This window comes from Alligator sinensis, unplaced genomic scaffold (assembly GCF_000455745.1).
Source record: "Alligator sinensis unplaced genomic scaffold, ASM45574v1 scaffold871_1, whole genome shotgun sequence".
NCBI classification, from domain to species: domain Eukaryota; kingdom Metazoa; phylum Chordata; order Crocodylia; family Alligatoridae; genus Alligator; species Alligator sinensis.
Genome location: NW_005842746.1, coordinates 205,009 through 224,064, shown reverse-complemented (window position 1 = coordinate 224,064; position 19,056 = coordinate 205,009). Strand labels below are relative to the sequence as shown.

At 41.7% G+C, this 19,056-nt stretch overlaps 1 protein-coding gene across 16 annotated transcripts in view; it reads right to left on the bottom strand.

Moving 5' to 3' along the window:
- The window catches only part of CCDC141 (coiled-coil domain containing 141), a 207,869-nt gene that overhangs the window by 134,302 nt on the left and 54,511 nt on the right, over nucleotides 1-19,056 (bottom strand). For 15 of the 16 annotated variants that reach the window (XR_003096405.1, XR_003096404.1, XM_025216527.1 and 12 more), the window contains exons 4-6: nucleotides 10,701-10,892; nucleotides 6,516-6,624; nucleotides 772-1,025 (exon numbers count right to left, since the gene is read on the bottom strand). Coding sequence is in view for 14 of the 16 variants with exons in the window: in XM_025216527.1 (XP_025072312.1) it covers nucleotides 772-1,025; nucleotides 6,516-6,624; nucleotides 10,701-10,892 (555 nt within the window). In the remaining 2 variants the exon portion in view is untranslated. The remainder of the gene's footprint in view (nucleotides 1-771; nucleotides 1,026-6,515; nucleotides 6,625-10,700; nucleotides 10,893-19,056) is intronic. The other variant, XM_025216529.1, reaches the window with a different exon arrangement.

Genomic DNA, 19,056 nt, shown 5'->3' with positions numbered 1-19,056 from the left:
ATGGAGGAGAGGTGAGAGGAGAAAGAAAAATGCCTGATTTGAATATAAAGGAGTGCAAAGGGTCAGGGGGAGGGAACAGATAAGAACAAGAGGGGAGTGGGAACTGAGTACAGAGAGGAGAATCTTGGGCATGCATAGGCAAAGGGGGAAAGAAAGCAGGACACATGCAGAAGAGTTGGTAAGTAACAGAGAAGGATGGGAACAGAACAAGGGAGGATGAGGAGAATATGACAAGAGGGAAGCAGGAGAACACTGGTGTTATGGAGACAAACAGATCATTAACCAGTAAAGAGTGCTCCCCTGTCAGATCCTGGAACTAAATTAATGAGTTCCAGGTTTCTATATTTCTCTGCTGTCAGCAATACCCACTGGAAAATATGCATCAATCTTTTCTATTAACTGATCCAACTAGAGGAAAACAGTCTACTAGTTGTTACCAATTACTTTACTAGCTCAAATATTTAGAAATCTGTCCTGAAAATCCAAAAGGCCAAACCCTGCTTCCAAGCTGTGTGAAGGGTCAGAATGTTACCAACAAGATAGAATTTCTGTTTTCCCTCTTTTTTAACTTAGAATATCACATTTAAAAATGCCCTACATTAAGATGACACTGAAGTTGCAGCCAAGTACTCAAACGTTACGAAAACCCAGAAAGAAGGTGTGAAATATCTGCTTTAAAATATATTTAAATCCCCTTTCCTGTAACTTTCTACACCATGTAAAGCAGTCTTCTGATTTTACTGGAGCTGGCCTAAATGCTGTGCTTCATACCTGGTTTTCTTGGTGATGCCACTGACAAATTTGAAGAACCTGCTTCAGCCCTTGGCGTTGATGCTTAAGATATTTGTCCAGTTGCCTTCTTCTGTCTTGTAACAGTTCAAGGAGACTGTCAATTTTCAAGCAGCTGCTGTGAGCTCCCTGAATCAACTCAGGATTTATATTTGGCCCATCAGATTTGAACTCATCTATGAATCCAGTCAGTTCATGGCTTTTGTTTAAGAGGGCCAGAGACTTTTCCAAGAGCTCTGTAAGAATAGGATTTCAGATAAAAAATGTGAATGTTTAAATATCCTGATGAAAATATAAAGCATTCTTTTAGCACTTGTAAATATAGTCATATACACAGGCACCCCTTCCCTCCATATGAATGGATTATAAGGTTATGACTTGCAGACAATACATTTTATCAGGCTTCTTCTACTAAAACTGCCTTCCCAGGGATCGTGGAGGCACCTTTTCCTGCAAGATTTAAAATCTAGGCTGAATAAACACTAGCAAATATGTTGGAAGGAACAAAGAACACTGAGGGATGTATTTTCTGACATCCCTAAACCAATGATGGTGGATACCAGGGAAGGTATGACAGGGGATAGATAATTTTAAATATACTCTGTTCATATATGCTCCCTCTAAAGCAGGGCTGTTCAACTTATGAGTAGCTGGCTCGCAGCATATGGGCTGCATGCTGCCTGGGCCATACACCACCCAGTGGGCATCCAAGTGCAGCTCCACACTGTGCTGTGCTACATGGGAGCCCCTGCACTGTGAAGGGGCCTCAGGTCCCCCAACCCCTGAAGCTATGGGCTTCTCTGGGCACCTAGGAGTGGGGGCTTGAAGTGGATCTGGAGGAGGAAAGGGGAGCCTGGAGATCCCAGCAACAGGAAAGTGATGGGGTATTGGTGTCTAGACCAGGAGCCAGGGCCATGAATTAACCCTACACAGGCCACATGCAGCCTTGCAAACTGCTGGTTTTCATAGATTCATAGATGTTAGGGTCGGAAGGGACCTCAATAGATCATCGAGTTGGACCCCCTGCATAGGCAGGGAAGAGGGCTGGGTTTAGATGACCCCAGCTAGATGCCTATCTAACCTCCTCTTGAAGACCCCCAGGGTAGGGGAGAGCACCACCTCCCTTGGAAGCCCATTCCATTCCAGCTGGTTGGACAGCTCTGTTCTAAAGCATCTACTACTGCCATGGTCAGAGACAGGATACTGGACTAGATGGACCATTGATCTGACTCTGCTTATGTTCTTAAAGTCTGCAGGGATAAATACAGATAGTCCAAAGGCCTGGGGCTGAATCGATTCAATCTTCACAGGTTAGTCTAAGTTGCGTAGACTGAACTGATAAGCAAGTGAATAAACATTCACTTTTGATTCCAGAAATGCAGCCACATGTCTTCAGTGGCCCAGGCCAGAAGCCCAGGGATGCAAGAGCATGCCTCCCTGCTCAGATGGAGCAAACAGGTTGGGCCAAGGTTATCCTGGCCACCCTGTGCAAAGCATCCTGGGATGCTGGAGAACTGTGCGTTAACTTGAATCTGGAGGGATCTGGGACAGAAGTTCAATAAATCTGTTTAACCTAAATCGGTTAAGTCTGATACTACATCCATTCAGGTTTATCTCAAAACAGTTTCAGCCACTTTGAAAGTGGTTTATATGCACTGAACTTCTGTTGTGTTGCAGATTTGAACCAGTTTCTGATCATTTATTCCAGTTCATGCATAACTTCTGTCCCTAGTCCATGTCACAAACTCAACAGCAATACTGTTTTCTCTAGTTTGTGTTCCTTTCATTTGATTAAGAGGTTTGTGCAGATCACTGCAGAAAAAAAAGTGGGAAATAGCCCACATTGCTTTCTACATTGACCAGTAGCTGTAATTCTGGTCCTCTGTGCAAAATGCAAGCAACAGGCAGTAACTATACAGATGCTTGGGAGGGAATATGTCTTCCCCCTGGTTGGGAGCTCCTATAGCCCATAGGCTGTTTTCAGTGGACATGCAAGGGTGAAGTCCAGTGGATCAACACACTTCTGTAACCCACCATTGGCATCTCTGCTATTTTCCTATTCCATCAAGAAGTCCTCGAGGAGAGGGCTGAGTTTGTACATCTTTGAAAGATGGATGTCTCCAGAAGGGTTTTGGAGGAGATAGGTGTTTGATGCACTAAGGAAAAGTTTCAAATATGGAAATATGCAGATATGCAGATAAGCACTGGAAATGTACATGTAAGGGTCTTGTGTAGAGAAGATGCTGTGACTTGGGAGAGTGAAAGGAGGCAGAATAGAGAAAAGGTCAGGTGCTAGATGGGCAAGACTTAAAGACAAGTAGCTTAATTTGACATGCATCAGTGGGAGCAGCAGAGATATTTTGAAAGTTCCTGATTGAAGTCAGAAGGACAAGTAAGGTACCATATAGATGATGCTGGTGTCAGTATTCAGAAGGACTAAGTGATAGCCCACCAGCCCAGAGACAAGGTAGGGGAAAGAAACAGTCAGACATTTCCAGTGTGAATCAAATTTAGATGTATACCATTCTCAGTGTGCAGAAATGATCCAGAGAATGAGCAGGAAAGCTGGCTGGCAACTGGAATTCCTATTCCACAGGAGCTTCTAACATTAAGAAAATAATAACATTAAAAAAATAGCTCTGAAATTGAACCAAAGGCTTAATTTTGAAGTTTCCTGAAAAACAGAAAAAGCCAAAACAATTGTATTTAGATATTTAGATGTATTTGAAATATATCCTAGGTTTCCAGTTGCTCAGAGTGTTAGAGAAAATAAACCTGGAAATCTGGGGGGCCTCCACTTGTTGGGTTCTCTCAGAACAGGGATTTTGTCAGCCCATGGCAGTTGTCTGGGAAGGCTGCCAGAGAACCAGGAGCATGGCCTCCGAGGAACTGCAGGGCTTTCAAACTTGCAGCTCCCCATCAGCTTACCAGGAGAGCTGGTAGGCAACCCAGCATGTTTTGACACCAGCCTAACAGGCACAGTTCAATGAAACCTGTCTGTCTCCCATTGCATCATCATTGAAATAGTCTTTTGCCACAGGACTTAGCTTAACATGAGAGCCCCTGCTGTATGTCCTCAGCAATCCAGTTCTCTGCCTGCCTTAAACCTAATTGCTGGAGAAGCAGCCAGGCAGTGGGAAGGAAAAGAGCTGGGGAACTCAGCACCTCTGCTTCCCTATCACAGCCTCGATGCACAGAGGGGAAGAAAGGTGGAACATGCCAGCTGGACCTCTTAGCTGGCTGGACAAGGTTGAGTGTCCCTATCAGCAGTCAGTCTGGAGAAGAGATGGGGAAGCTAAGAGCAAGGAGGAAGATGAGCGGCCAAGAGGGGCCTTACCCTCCTGCACTGCCTTCCAGGAAAAATCATATCAAACTTAATTTTCTGCCATCTACAGGAAGCTGCTAAGCCAAAAAACTCAGTTTTGATTTTTTTCTTCACGTTTCTTTTTACTCATTGTGCTGATTAGGGACAAAGATGTTTTAAAGGTGAGGATTTTTTCTGCAGGAAGAATTTTCATTTTGAAGCCAGTTTTGCTTAACACAGCCTAGTTGCCCTGATATTTTGTGAAGGTAGGATTTTTTCTGCAGCAGCTTCATTGCTGAGTAAGTCAGCTGTGCCTTTCTAACAGAGAACAATACAAACATTGCTTTTATTAAATATATGACCATCCATTTTCCAACTCTTAGCACTTAAAGAAAGATAAAAACAAAGAAGAAGGGGAACAATTGCTACCATTCCCTTCCACCCAGAAAAGGTCCATCCTATCAAGCCAGTCTTCCCTCTGGCAAACTATTTTATTTGATTGTTATAGTCCTGGACCCCCTTTTCAACAGTGACAATCACTCACTGCCAGGCATTCTGAGCTAAAATTGCGATATGATGAGCAATTCAGTCCCATGAAGACTGAATTGGGACAGCCATACTCATATTAAAGTTACCTGAACTCAATTCCCAATTCAGTCTCTTGAGAAGAGATGCATCTTTATCAAAATGCCAGCATTATAACCAACCAGATTTTTGAAACACTGAAAAAAAGATTCAAGTTACTACTGTGCTGCTGAACAAACAAATGCAGTTTATAATCTCTGCCAGTGGTTAGATTTCCTTTAACCTTTGGTTAAAATTACACCATTTATATTCTTAAGAAAGAATTAGAGCTCTATGTAGAACTACAGATTTTTGAACAATGCATTTTTTGGTTGCTGCGTTGATTGTTAGTGGTGGGGGGGCTCCTGCCCCCTCACTTTTAAAAAGGTCAGTAATGGCAAAAATGCTAATTCATAAAAATATCTGAATTTCAACATTAATGATGAATGGATCAATTTCTTGTAACATGGAAGAACTTGTCCAGCTTCTAAGGGCAAACACTGCAGAACAACTGGGAGTTTCATGAGGCACTGTTAGGGTAGAGTACAATTCTAGGATTTTGTTTCCATGTTGCCAATCGACCTTTGTCAGGTGGTAATGGAAGCTTCTGGCAAACAGAGACAAAACAGCTCAGCAGGAATATTATACACAGCACAGCCCTAAGAAGCCACAAGAAAAATGCAGAGAAACCAGAATCAGCAGCTGGATGATGTGGTTGTCCAGAGGCCAGCAGGAGCTCATTTCCAGGCCCCATTCCTCTTGAGTCATTTTCAAAATCTCAGCCCTCAGGCCTGAAGCTGCAAAGGTGGCTCAGGTCTGCAGCCAACACACTCCCAAGAAACTGTAAGACAACACCAGAGGATTGGCATAAAGCTGGCTGGAAATGTGTTAGTGGAACATTTTCTATCAGAAAATGCCAATTTATTAAGAGCAAATCATTTCATGGAGGTGTAAGGATTTCAATTAATTTTTCAACAGGACAGAATCAGGGCTTTGGCACTTGCCTGCCAGGCAGATTTCTGTTAGAAACATTGTTGATTTCCTGGTAAATTATCTTGGAAAGGAGACACGAGAGACTTCCAATAAGTCCTAGAGGGTCTAGGCTTCTGCATCTGCACAGGGGAGCCTAGAAACTTGAGACTTTTATTTCAAACCTGGGCTTTCACAACATCCTGGCTCCTGATGGCATAACTGGAAGCCTAGAAACCATGACTAACCCATTGTCATCAGACCTTGGGATCCCAAGCAAAATTTAATTCTGAAATTTTCAACACAATTTCAAAATGTCTTTTGGAATTTCTGGTTTATGGAAAATTTCAGTTGTCTGTATTTTTATTTGAAATGAAGTGATCTTTTCCCCCACCAGTCATATTTTCCCAACAAAGGGTAATGCTGATTCTTGTCCAACTCTATGTTGACACTATTCTTCTGAAAGAGCCAAATCATGGGACACCAGACTATAGCAAACTGCTCCCTACATTTACTTCCAAGAAAAACAGAAGACTGAAGAAGCAGATGAGGGGATTGTTAGTGCAAGAAGTAACTGGAAAATAGGGAAGCAGCAGAAGGGAGAAGAGAGGAAGAGGAGCTGGAGATAGCTGGTGCAGCATTATTTTTAACAGGACCTATTATTAATAGGATCAGTACTTAGCATCTATGATGTAACACTGCACCGAGAATTTCTCTTTGCCTGATCTTTCTAACTAAAGAAATACCCATAACAGAAATTATCATCTTAAAGCCATTTTCTTTGTTTTTTAATTTGAAAAAGCCGAAAAATACCTTTCAAAATCTAGCATTTCAAACTCCTAATTGCTGGAACATGCACTACTTACCAGAAAAGGAGTCTTTTTCTCACCTTTTGTATGGTGTTCATGCTGCTGAAGGAGCTCTTTCAAAGATTCAACATCCTCAAACTCCTGGGAATTCTGGAGGAACTCCTCAACTTGGTCAATTTTAATAGCAAACTGTATTAGGAAAACCAAGAGAAAGAAGCACAATGCAGTGGGTCATGATGTACTACATGTCATCATATTTCCAACCTATGGCTTTTGGAAGAAATTCTCTAAAGAAGACTTAAACATATCTTGTGCCAATCTCTCACATCTTCACAGTACAAACTTATCTGATGCCACACTGTGCCCTCTGTTTCACTATGGTTCTGATTTCATTAAAGGAACCCTGTCCTACTTAACTGTCTGATACAGTTTGTAATCATTGTCTGTTCTTTTATGAGTTAGCTTTTCGTTTTTCTGTATCTGGAAATTGTTCAAGTTTTTTTTTAAAGTAGAACCTGTGAATTTTAAAGATTTGTGTAAAAACTCTTTAATAATATATGGGATAAGGCCCTTTCTTCCCTATAAGATTTCATTTGAAGCTCCCCTTCAAGATCTTTCTTGTCATATTAAATTCTGAAATGCAAGGAGTCTTTCTGAAAATCTTTTGAGGCAGATACAATTTTCAGTGCACTATTTTGAAGATAATGGCAAGTAGTAAATTTCAATGAATGAATGTGATGGTATGCATATTAATAAACAAGTTATAGTATGGTAGTAGTACCATGATGATTAAGGTTGAGACTACTTACTATTTAAACAGCTGATTTTTCTAGGTACTCTAAAATCCATAGGCTTACTCAGATTGTCTTGAAAATTGTGATGTTGAGGATTCAGAACAGAGTTGGTGGTCTTAGTATGAAGTTGTTTCAGTAAGGGGTTCTTGAGAATCATATGACAACATTTTGTCTTTTTTAAAACTCCTTTTTGCACATATGGGTAGGCAGGGCTGCATGGCCCTAGGCAGTAGGGCATAGGATGGAGCAGCCAGGATGGAGCTGCAGGGCTGGGAGAGAGGAGAGGCAGCAGATGGGGGTCTGCGCTGGGATGGGAAGAGTGGGGCCAGAGGAGGTAAAGCTGGGGGTGGGAAAGGCAGCATGGTGTGGTTGGTGGTGTCGAGATATGGCAGGAAAAAAGTAGGCGTCAGGGCAGCACAGGGACATTAGGAAGGGAGCAGGAGTACCTGGAAGGCCAAACCAGGCACCCTGCCCTGTTGCTTACAGAAGCCTGTACCCTCTCCCCGGTGGCAAACCCCTTCCTTTAAGAGCCAGGAAGCAATCTGCTAGTCTGCCTAGCAGAAAGCATTCTGACAAGCTCTATTGTGCTGTCAAGGAATGCCTCAGCCTTTATCTACTCCATTAAGAGCAGGAATAGGAACAGCTAGGAATACCTCCTTAGGCACCAGGCTGAGCTGCCTTTTCACACAAAACTAAATCATGCCCCACTGCCTTTGAGACAGTTCTTCCTGACTAGAGATAGGTCCTCCCCCAGCACATGTTTAATGCCCTGAGGTGAATGTGACTACTCAGGTGCTAAAATTCATGCGCACACACTTGTTTTTTAGAAGATCTGGATAATTTTTTTTTCTGTGTCCTGCATGTTTCTGCCAAGTCTGGCAAAATAGGGTCCTGGTGCTAATGAGTTTTACCGTAATATCTCTATAGAATAATTTGCCATGTGTACAGTCTCATTATTGGGAAGTCATCTTAAATTCACGGTCATTTTGGATTTGGGTAAGTATGGTTTCATAAAGGAACTTAAATGATGAGTTTGCACCTCAAACTGATTTAATCAATCAGGATTGATCTCAACTACAGGAAGCCATGCTAAAAAATTATTTGGGGTACAAGTTTGCACAGCAACATGGTTTTGAACCAAACTGATGAGCCAGATAAAATGCTAGTGCATGCCTTCAGTCTGTATTTCATGGTTGTCAGATGTTTAAGTACAGATGCCTTTGCCATTTTAGAAAGACACTAAGCACTGCTAGCCAAACTAAATTGTGAGATTTTGGACAGTGACTTAATGATGTAGCTTATGATTAATCAATTGAACAAATCTATGCATCACCTACTGCTGATGTCACATTCTTTCTTCTGTAAGAGAAACATTCAGTAAAAATTAATAAAGCCATTATTATATCCCCAGATTCAAACACTCTTGAACTTTGTGTCAGGACTCAAATCAGGATTCCAATTTTGTGGTTGGCTTTCATCTTTACAGGTGTGACCCCAGACCTGATCACATTAAACTTTTAGTTGTTAAAAGAACAGTCCCAATTTTGCAGCTTAGCCTTGTCTCTAGCAATGATGCTACTAAATTAAGGCAGAACAGATCATAAAAGTTCTCATTTGAACTTGTGTAATCAAAGGTGTTGAAAACTGTGATGAAATTAAGGCATACAAAAAAGAAGCTCTCTGCTTTCTCTGTCTCGTCACGTTTTGCTCTTTTTTATTTATCCTATGAAACAAATCCATTATGCTTCAACATTTGAGATTTGAGTTGATTTTCATTAAAGAATATCCCTGAGATAGTGTGTGCTTTATGATAATAAAAATAAGATTATACATAATCACATATTGTTATTTAAAGAAAAACATTTCAAAAAGAAGTTTCTAGAACTCCTATTTAAATCAATTGTATTTCCTATCTGCTTCAAGATATAATAGACATGATTCTTGGCCCCACTCCAGATGCTTGTATTGTTCCAGTGACACAGCGAGATTTAAAGACAACTCAAAAAATCCCTTGAAATTTTTTTTTGCACTGGGGAATCCCCTCTGGTGGTGACAACTCACTTGAGTGTCCCCAGAATGAGAGAGAGTCAGGACACCTTTGCATCTGACTGATCCCTGGATTTTGGAATGACTTTTGGGAATTGCTGAAAGCTAACCATTTGCAGCAATTCTGTGGCTTTTCTTATTCCAACATATGGGGTGGGGGGGAGGGGAATGGAATTTAGAGTCCCAATCTGCAGGATAATGGAGGTAATGGAACAGGGGAATGTAGGGAGAGGGTCAAGATGGAGTATTTATTGCTAGGCCCCTTTCTTCCAGGACTTGAACTTTGGCTTTATCCCCTTTTGCATGCTTGCGCCATATGTTTGTATTTGTGAGCCTGGACGGGAAAATGACTACTGAGGAAGTGAAAAGCAGAGTGGAGACAACTATACAACACATTTGAGTGCACAGCTTTGAACTTCTGGATTTAAGAACTTGTCCATAATGATTTCACATAATGCGAAGCACAGAGAAGCTATAGAAAAACTTCTGTCACGTCAGCACAGTATCTATTCCAAGCATTTGGTCCAGACTAATTTTTCATTATTGTTGCTATTCACTTGCCAAGTACAGCATTATTTAGAGACATCACTTCACTATAGCTATTCAACTTAAATGATCTTTTGTTTAGCTTTATCTTGAAGTAGCCAGAGACCAGAAAAAAGGTGTATTTGGGGATTAGTAGCTGGCCGTTTATGAGTGTGATTAAGAACTACAACAAAATAGAAGAACAATAGAATAAAAAGCTGGAGGATTTGAGATTTGCAGCTAGTAAAGTGAGCAAAACGTTGGATTGCATCCATAGATGCTTCTCAAGTAAATCCTGGGACGTCATTCTCCCCTTGTACTCGGCCTTAGTGAGGCTGCAGCTGGAGTATTGCGTCCAGTTTTGGGCTCCACGATTCAAAAAGGATGTGGAGAAGGTTGAGAGAGTCCAGAGAAGAGCCACGTGCATGATCAGAGATCAGAAAAACAGACCTTACGATGACAGGCTGAGAGCTATGGGGCTCCTTAGCCTGGAAAAGCGCAGATCAGGGGTGATCTGATGGCCACCTATAAGTTTATCAGGGGTATTCACCAGGTTCTGGGGGAATGATTGTTCACCAGAGTGCCCCAAGGGATGACACGGTTGAACGGTTATAAACTCCAGCAAGACTATTTCAGGCTGGACATAAGGAAGAATTTCTTTACTGTCTAAGCCCCCAAGGTCTGGAATAGCCTGTCATTGGAGGTGGTTCAAGCACCCATATTGAACGCCTTCAAGAGAAATTTGGATGCTTATCTTGCTGGGATCCTATGACCCCAGCTAACTTCCTGCCCCTTGGGCAGGGGGGTGGACTCAATCTTCTGAGGTCCCTTCCAGCCCTAATGTCTATGAAATCTATGAAATTTGTTTCGAATTTAATAGCTTTGATCTTAAATACAAACCTCCAGAGCATTTTCAAAAAACACTGCAGTAATTTTCAGAAGTTTCCTTCGCTTCTCCAGCACAATGACGAGGGCATCCCAGGCATCCCCAAGAGTCTCTGCCATAGCATCATACACCTGGCTTTGCTCTTTGTTCTCCTCTGCTGTCTTGTCTGCTTCACGTAAAAGATCCCATACTTGGTCTTCCAAAGACTGAACAAGGAAAAAAAAATATAAAGAAATCTATCACTTCTGAGTAGAATTCAATGCAGCATGATTTTGGCCTAAAGATATTAGAAGTAGACCTTATGAATTTCTCACAACTTTTCTATTAATGCTATACTTTCAAAATCAAGTACTGTAGTAATAACAACAGGCGAATGGCCATGCCATTAATGAAACTTACCTCTTTGAATTTGCTTCTGTACTCAAATATAGAATCTCACACATGAGGCATTAGTGAAAAACAATGTTCAGGGTATCTATTGCTCACCTCTAAAATGTAAGTTCAAATATGTTTTCAGTTACTTGGATATTAATCTTTTTGGAACCTGGTGCATGCTTATATATTTTAAATTTTCATTTATTAGGTCATCATAATGCCATTGCTTCCTTTGCTGTGTTGAGAGGAAAGTACGTAATTAAAAAAAAAACCCAGAAGGTATGTTATTCAACATAAATGGAATTTGTTGCCAACTTCTATACAATCAATGGGTGATTAGATTCAATACACACACATATTTTGTAGAGAAGCTCATTGAACATGTGCAACATTTTCCAGTTCTACTTGCCACATTGTTTAGGATGAACCACAGAACTACATTGTTCAGGTGATCACAAGAATGGGTCCAGTGTGTGTTTACTCCTTTAGTGCTTTTGCCAGGAAAAAGAGAACATATGGCAATTTGCATCTCATGTTAAAAACTGCAGAGTGTCTAAAGAATTGATTAATGTTTGTACTATGCATGTTTTTTCATCTTGGGTCTTTATCATGAAAATGGATTAATAAAGTGCCAAATTTCTGCTGTTATTACAGGTGTTACCACAAGAATGTATAATGAGAAAGGAAATCTATATTAGGCAAATTAATATCTATGATAACTCATCCTCATGACACACACACTAATAAGAATAGAAGATAGGAAAACTTGAAATCCTCATGACAGAGACCAAACTGAGAATAGGAAATAATAGAAAACGAATTCATTACTGTACTAAGCACAGGACCATAATCTCCAGGTTCTCCCTAGATACCACCCACATACTCTTTGTGAAGATGAGAACCAGGCATTCATTTATCCTCCCTAAAAGCAGTACTTTGGGAAACACTGTATACACAGTATAACTCTTATTCCTTAATAAAAAATTAAAATAAAGAATTTTAGTCTATTTTAGTATAAGGTAAGATAAAGAAAAGGTCAGTAATTTTTACTTGGGATCTAAAAAATGAACTATTCATAATCTGATATTGCAAGAAAATAATAGGCATAGGAACAAATCCAACAAATTCTTTGAAACCAATATTGAAATATTTAGTTACTAGTTTATGTTCTTTTCTCAAATATGTGCTAGTTTCAGTGATAAATCCATTTTAAAGTACATAATGATTGTATAAAAAGTATTTTCTTCCAATTTCATCTATTGAATAGTAGAAAAGGACTGGGAGCATTCTAGTCCTAGGGCAGTCCTATGTTATACTTAGACCATACTAAGGGCGCTTAAAATGCAAGCATCCACACATGAAAGTTCATTAACTCATACTAAGTGTCCTCTGAGCATCATAAAGTTACGCCACAGTAGGTGAGAGTTAACTCTGGCCCATGCTGCCTAGCTTATGTTAGGATAACTTCAGTCTGCTCCGCAGAGATAAAATGAGCAAATTGCAGTCCTCCAGCATCCCAGAATGCACTGGTCTTCCTCCCCCAGCTCCCTCCCTCTGAGCCAGGATACAGCTCAGATGCCCTGGCTCCTACTTGGCAGCCCTCTAGTGGCAAACCAGAGCTGTGCAGGCAAGAAACAGTATTAATACTTCGTGTGCAACTTCCCACAGAACATTCTAAATTTAACACCACTTAATATTGCACAAATTTAGTATAATCTAAATGTAATGTGTAACTTCACCTTGGCTCTGACACTGGCTTTTTCAACACCATTTAGCCAATAACCATCCTGTTTGTCCTATTTTCTGCATATAATAATAATAAAATCCAGAAACTCTTACTGTTTATTTAAGCAGAAATCCCATTGATATCCAGTTATAATTTTGTCAGGAACATCAATGCTAAACTGCTACTCTGGTATAACTCACTTGATACCATATGTATTTCTCCTTCATTAGTTTGGTGTGAAATCTGATTCAGGCCAGGCATAACAATTATAAAAGGCCTTAAGGAGTCAACATCTTATTATAATATCTAACATCTTTATTGTAATATTACATAGTCACTTACCTCACTGAAGTTTGGGGGGAACAATAATTAGTTAACGATTGTAAAAAATGTGTAATGCAGTATGCATAAGCGCTATTATTTGTAGTACTAATAAAGGGGAATAATGTTTTTTACACTACAGACATTATAGGGGTATATGATTAAATAAAATTTAAAAACCAGCTTAATCAAAACAATGTTAATGGTCTGGCTTAATGAGCCATTACTAAGCTCGTGCGAGTTTTAGGAGAAAATTCATCTTACAAGGCAATCACCAGAGTAATCTCTCAAAACTGCTCTCTTTGTTTTTCTTTTACTGGCTTGCACCATTTCCTACATTATTTTCATAGTGACACAGCTATATAAATAATGTTGTCTATGAAGTTTGAACCTGCTAAAGCATACATACACAGAAACATTCTAATGCTTCAGTGCTGTATTCAACTTAAAATATAAACTGTCTTCCCTGTGTGAACCCCAGAATGTCACCTGTGCTCAGAAGTTTCAGGTCAATGTATAAAGAAGGTTTACATGGTCCTTAAAATCAAAAGGAACAAGAATTTCTTCATATCAGGCAGTCAGAACTGCCTAGGCTAGGGTTGAGGGCATGTCCACACAGTTTCCCTCCCAATCCCAGGCCCACTGCTGACAAAAGACGCCCCACCTATGAACTCCCACTTTGGTGCACGAGACCTCAGTAATTAGTCAGAGTAGATGAGTCAGAAGAGTCCTGAGAGCATGTCCTGGGGCTGCACTCAACCTTTCTGTTTCAGGACAGTCTAAGACTCATTTTAAGTCTGCTCTGAGCTATGTGGGGGCCACTCCTGATCTACCTACTTAGCCAAATTGCTTGTCTCTGATGAGTGGGAATTAGTGGTCAGAGTTTTTGTCAGCAGTGGTCCTGTGGTCTGGAGGGAACTCTGACATCTAGCTGCTGTATTAGTGCCAGTGGAGCAGGCTTGTTGCTGGTGCTGGGGAATAGACTCCCCAGGGAAGGCCACCATTCTGGTACCAACACTGAGATAATGCCTGTGACTGATGCTTTGCTCATTTTCCCTCACCAGTTATACCAGTGTAGTAGGGATAAGTGAAAATGTTCTCTCATTGAAAAATGTTTACAATGGGAAAGTGGCTTTTCAACAAAATGGAAAATTTTGGTTGAAAAACAGCCCCCAAAGCCAAAAAAAATAATTTTGAAATTCTGCAGTGGCAATCTTCAGTTTTGCTAAGATACTTCCTACTCTTATTCTCCTCTATTGGCTGGGCTCCTTGACCAGACTGTATAGTTGGGAGAGATATTAGGTAAGCTTTCAGGCAGAAAGTGGTATGCTTAGATTGTTTAAAATTTCTCTTAACTATGCAGTTGTTCCATGTAAAATATCACCAAAATAATCCTTGCCTATGGCACATCATGGAAAATGTAGTCATGCCAGAATACCCTGAAACCTTAAGGACAGTGAGTAACGTATACTACTACTCTCCTGATGCACCAGTGCAATAGACCTACGTCAAAATTTTTGGTGCTCAGTTGAAAGTTTTCTCTTGAAAAAATTCAGATGATATTTTTTTCCAAAAAGATTTCCATGGTGAAAATGACCATTGTCCTACCAGCCTGAGCATCTGCCCTTTTCTATCTCCCTGACAACAGACACAAATTGTTTTTGAGATTCACACACTTTAAAATTTCTTCACTGTCAAGTAGGGAAGAACTGAACCAGGTGCCAGGTGATACCCTGAGTAATCCACATATCATAAGTGGTCTTGATTGTGATCCTGAGAAAGTTGGTTCCAAACTGTGGTAAGGTAAGATATAATTCCTTTGGAATAAGTAAATAACCTCTGTAGGACTACATACATTTATCTGTGTTTATAAAGAGAAGGACCATGGCAAGCTACTTCAAACTGCAGGGCAGCTGTAATTCAGCCTGTTAAGTTACCTATGGGGCCCTTGGTTAGGTTAATTTCAGGTACCATGAATCTTCATAGGAACAGAAGATTAAGCGTACCAAGGGCAAACTCACATTATTAATACAGTCACACTCCCAGTTTGTTATGTAATGTTGGAATATTGGCCGTTAAATTCATTTTGCATTATTTCATTCTAATGCTGCTAATTATGCTAATACATTTTATTCTAAATTTTGCATATTGAATACTAATGAATATATTTTTTCATGGAAGCTATTTGCCAATAGGTAAATGGTGCACTTAATTATTATGTGCTCTCTCTTTAGAGAGAATAGTTCATACATTCAATAAGTATATTTTAGTTTGCCAATTTGTTTCTAATGCCAGCTGTTCCTGTTATCATTCATTACATTTCACAGAGTTGAAGCAGAATGCAGCATTTATGTTCCTTCAAAACAACTCCAGATATTGATACTCAAGAACTATCTTAAAACCACAACAAGCTTTTTCAGAAGATGGATTTAAAGGGCTATCCCAGTAAAAATGTAATATAAAAAGAAGGCTTTTGTTATCCTGAATACATACTCAAAGACAAATTGACTATTATCTCAGATTAGTACAAATGGTGGTAGCATGAGTATGGTGCTAAATTGCATCAATATGTAAATACTAGCAAATTGCCCATCAAGAATGATGAATGAATTTCAAATAACAAAAACAAACACATAGATTTTACTTTTTATATTTATTAAATAAATTAAATATTTATAAAACTTAAATAAAATAGGCTGAAGATTTGAAGATACCAATCCCTTCCTGCACTTGCTCTTGTCCAGTGGGCTGGAGGTGCACCCGCCCATGCTGCTGCCTAGACTCCACCTGCATGCCTCTTTCCTGGGCAAGGGCAGCCAAGCTCCATGCCCTGCAACAGCTGCCCATCCGCCAGCACTTTCTCCACACCACCCTCCGGTGCCTCCTCCCCTGCTTGGGACTTGGGATGCCACCGCTGCTTGCCCACTGCCTTGCACCTCTGCCCAACTCCTGCTTATCCTCAGCTGGCCCCTCCCTCTGCCCTCCCCACCATGCTGGGCTCCTGGTGCCCTCCTGGGAGGAGTTCAGTAGAAACAGCCCTTCATTAGACAGTGACAGAGTCACTGCATTCCAGGTCTTTAAGCAATAGGCAAATCAAGCTCAGTACCCTAATACTTAGTTGATACTAAGGTTGAGATTCTCACCCCTCACAACAGGGAGTTGTATCCAACCCAGGAATATTTATTTCAGTACAAGAATTGATGCAGAAAACTATAAAGCTGTTTCACGTGGGCATCACAGTCTCACCTGAAATACTGTTCCAAAAACTATTCAAAAGGTAGCATGTTTCTCTACTATTTTGGTAAAAATGGTTTCTTTTCACAAAATTATATTTACCCCTGCTTTTAAATGCACATTATGTTTTGGCACATAGAAGCTACATCTTGTCACAACCCAAAGGTGTGATTTTTGTTTTGTGTGCGCTTTGGCACCACTGAATTATGTTCCCGCTAAATTGCAGCTTCTTTGCACGGTGGAGTTTTCTGCTGCAGAGGAGAACCCCGGTGTAAAACAATTCCCGCCAATTTGTAGCTTTCTTTGCAGGGTGCATTTCTTTGTTGCAGCACAGAAATGCTCGTTGCAAAGAGTTCCCGCCATTCGTATTCTAATTTGAGCCCCATTATTGGCTTGCATGAAATTATTCACACGTGGCGGCTAGCGATTGGCTTGCTAGCCGTATAAAAGGCTTGAGTGGTTTCCGCCCAAGTTGGAGGACTCCACGAACACCAGGAGGAGGAGACTTCACGCTGTGTGAAGATCTCTAAGCGCTGCGGAGCCTATTGGACCCAGTGCATTTCAAGCAGGCAACAGGGGTCTGATCAGCCTCTAGCTTCTCCCCGTCACCGATCGCAATCCTCGACGTATCCCTCTCCCTGCGCACAAAAGGATCCACGGAGCCTCGACAACTCCGTGGGAGTGATCCGAGTGTTGTCTGAGTCCTCAAACGAGGATTTAAGCGGAGCTGTGCCTGGGAAACTGTCCAGCCTACACCGCGACCATCTTCGGTGTAAGTAAACAATCTTGAATCAACCATTACGCGTCCGTGCCTAATTCCAGCGTGTCGCCTGTTCTCTCTGACCCAGCGTGCCCGGGCTGCTGGCCACAGCCCACGCGGCGCGAAAAAGGGCCTGGACCGCTCCCGGCCCGCACACATCTCTGTAACAAAATACCATTTAGCATACTGAGATATTTACCTAATGCTTTTTGTAGCATAGAATTATCTCATTTGTGCAGAATTACAGATAATATGAGGTCACACTTCTACAGCTAAGGGTGGCTGTATGGTAACAAGGAATATATTGTAGTGTAAGAGATGAAGAGAGAAAAGAATACATTACACCAGCAGTGGGTAATTGCCTGGGCCTGTGGGCCACAAAAAGAGTTTTGGTGATCCTGGCCCTGGCCCTGGACACAGCTTCCTGCCTGCCCCATCCCGTCCTTCTGGCTGCATATCCTGCCCATGTGGGTCCTGACCGGTTTCCATTGAGACCTCAGGATCATGAAGCAGTGACAACATTTGGCTATGGCCTGAGGCTGAAGCTATGATCAGCTCCCCATATGCCTCTGCCCACAGAACTGGTGCCTGTTGCAGGGGCATGTGGGTAGCGGATCACAAGTCTGTCCCAGCCCTGGTCCCACACTGTCACTGCCTCATGATCCCCACCTGTGATCCAGTCCTTGCCCACTCATCCTGCTCCCGAACACAGCTCCCCACCCTCCCACACCCCCATCCCATCTGCCTGGTTGCATGACCTGCCCACATGGGTCCCAAACCTAGCCATGAGTGCAGGTCAGACTTGCTGGGTTGCCTGGGCTGAGGGGCCAGGTTCATTGGCAGCGGCTGCTGGGAGGAACTGCTGCCAGCAGAGCTGCTGGGAAGTGTATTGGATCAGCGTGCCACCTCAGCCCTGCTGCATGCGCTGGGGTGGCAGGAGCAGCCACACATCATGGCCCAGGCTGCCCCCTGTCTGGACTGGGTGGGACTGAGGGATCCCACTGCAGGCCAGACAAAATCCTTTGGTGGGCCAGATCAGGGTATTTTGCCTACCCCCGCATTAAACCATAAGGTATTTGCAATATTTCTAAATTGTAGATGATTTAGAGCTCTAAGAAGTTGCATGAATTGTATGGATCTGATATCCAAAATATGATATTACTGTTTTGTTCAGTGTATAGACCACTGAACTCCTTGGATCATATCCCCTCTCAGGCTAGTTTATGTAGCAGTCAGAGGAGAAAGGTTTGTTCTGAAATGGACCGATCAGTTCTAAGGAAGGTCATCCAGATTTGCTCCACGATCAGTTTTGGATACATTGGCCACATCTACATGAGACACTGACTGTGTAATTGTTACTGCACAGTCATTTAGTACTTGCATACACAAGTACTAAATGACTGTGCAGTAACCAGAGCTACTGTGCAGTATCATCACCGAATGGCTTTTTTCTGGTGCTGACTGCACAGTAGCTTGTTACTACTGCACAGTAGTGTCACATCACACTTTGTGCCATGCGACACCACTGAACAGTAGTAATGAGCTACTGTGCAGTCAGCATCCCATGTAGATGTGGCCACTCAGTACATAAGTCAGACACTGTGAAGCTCCTTCCTTCCTTCCTTCCGCTCGGACGCTGCGGAGCAGGCTCGCTTGGAGCTGCGTGGGGCGATCCCGAGCGTAAGACTCCCCGGCTTCCTATCTCTCTTCTTTCTTCCCTCCCACCTGTCTAAAGGTCTCTAGCCTCTGTTTATTTCGCTTTCTGACTCTTTTCTTGCTTTTTTGCAGCTTTCTCCCCCACTTTTCTCTCCTCTCTCTTCCCTCCCCCTCTGCTTCCGGTTTCTTTGTCTGTGAGACGCGTCTCGCAGCCTTCTCTTTTTTCTCTTTTCTGTCTGCTTCTTACGGGGAGTTACCTTTTCCATTAGCCTGCCTTCCAGAGGTGCTCTTAATTACC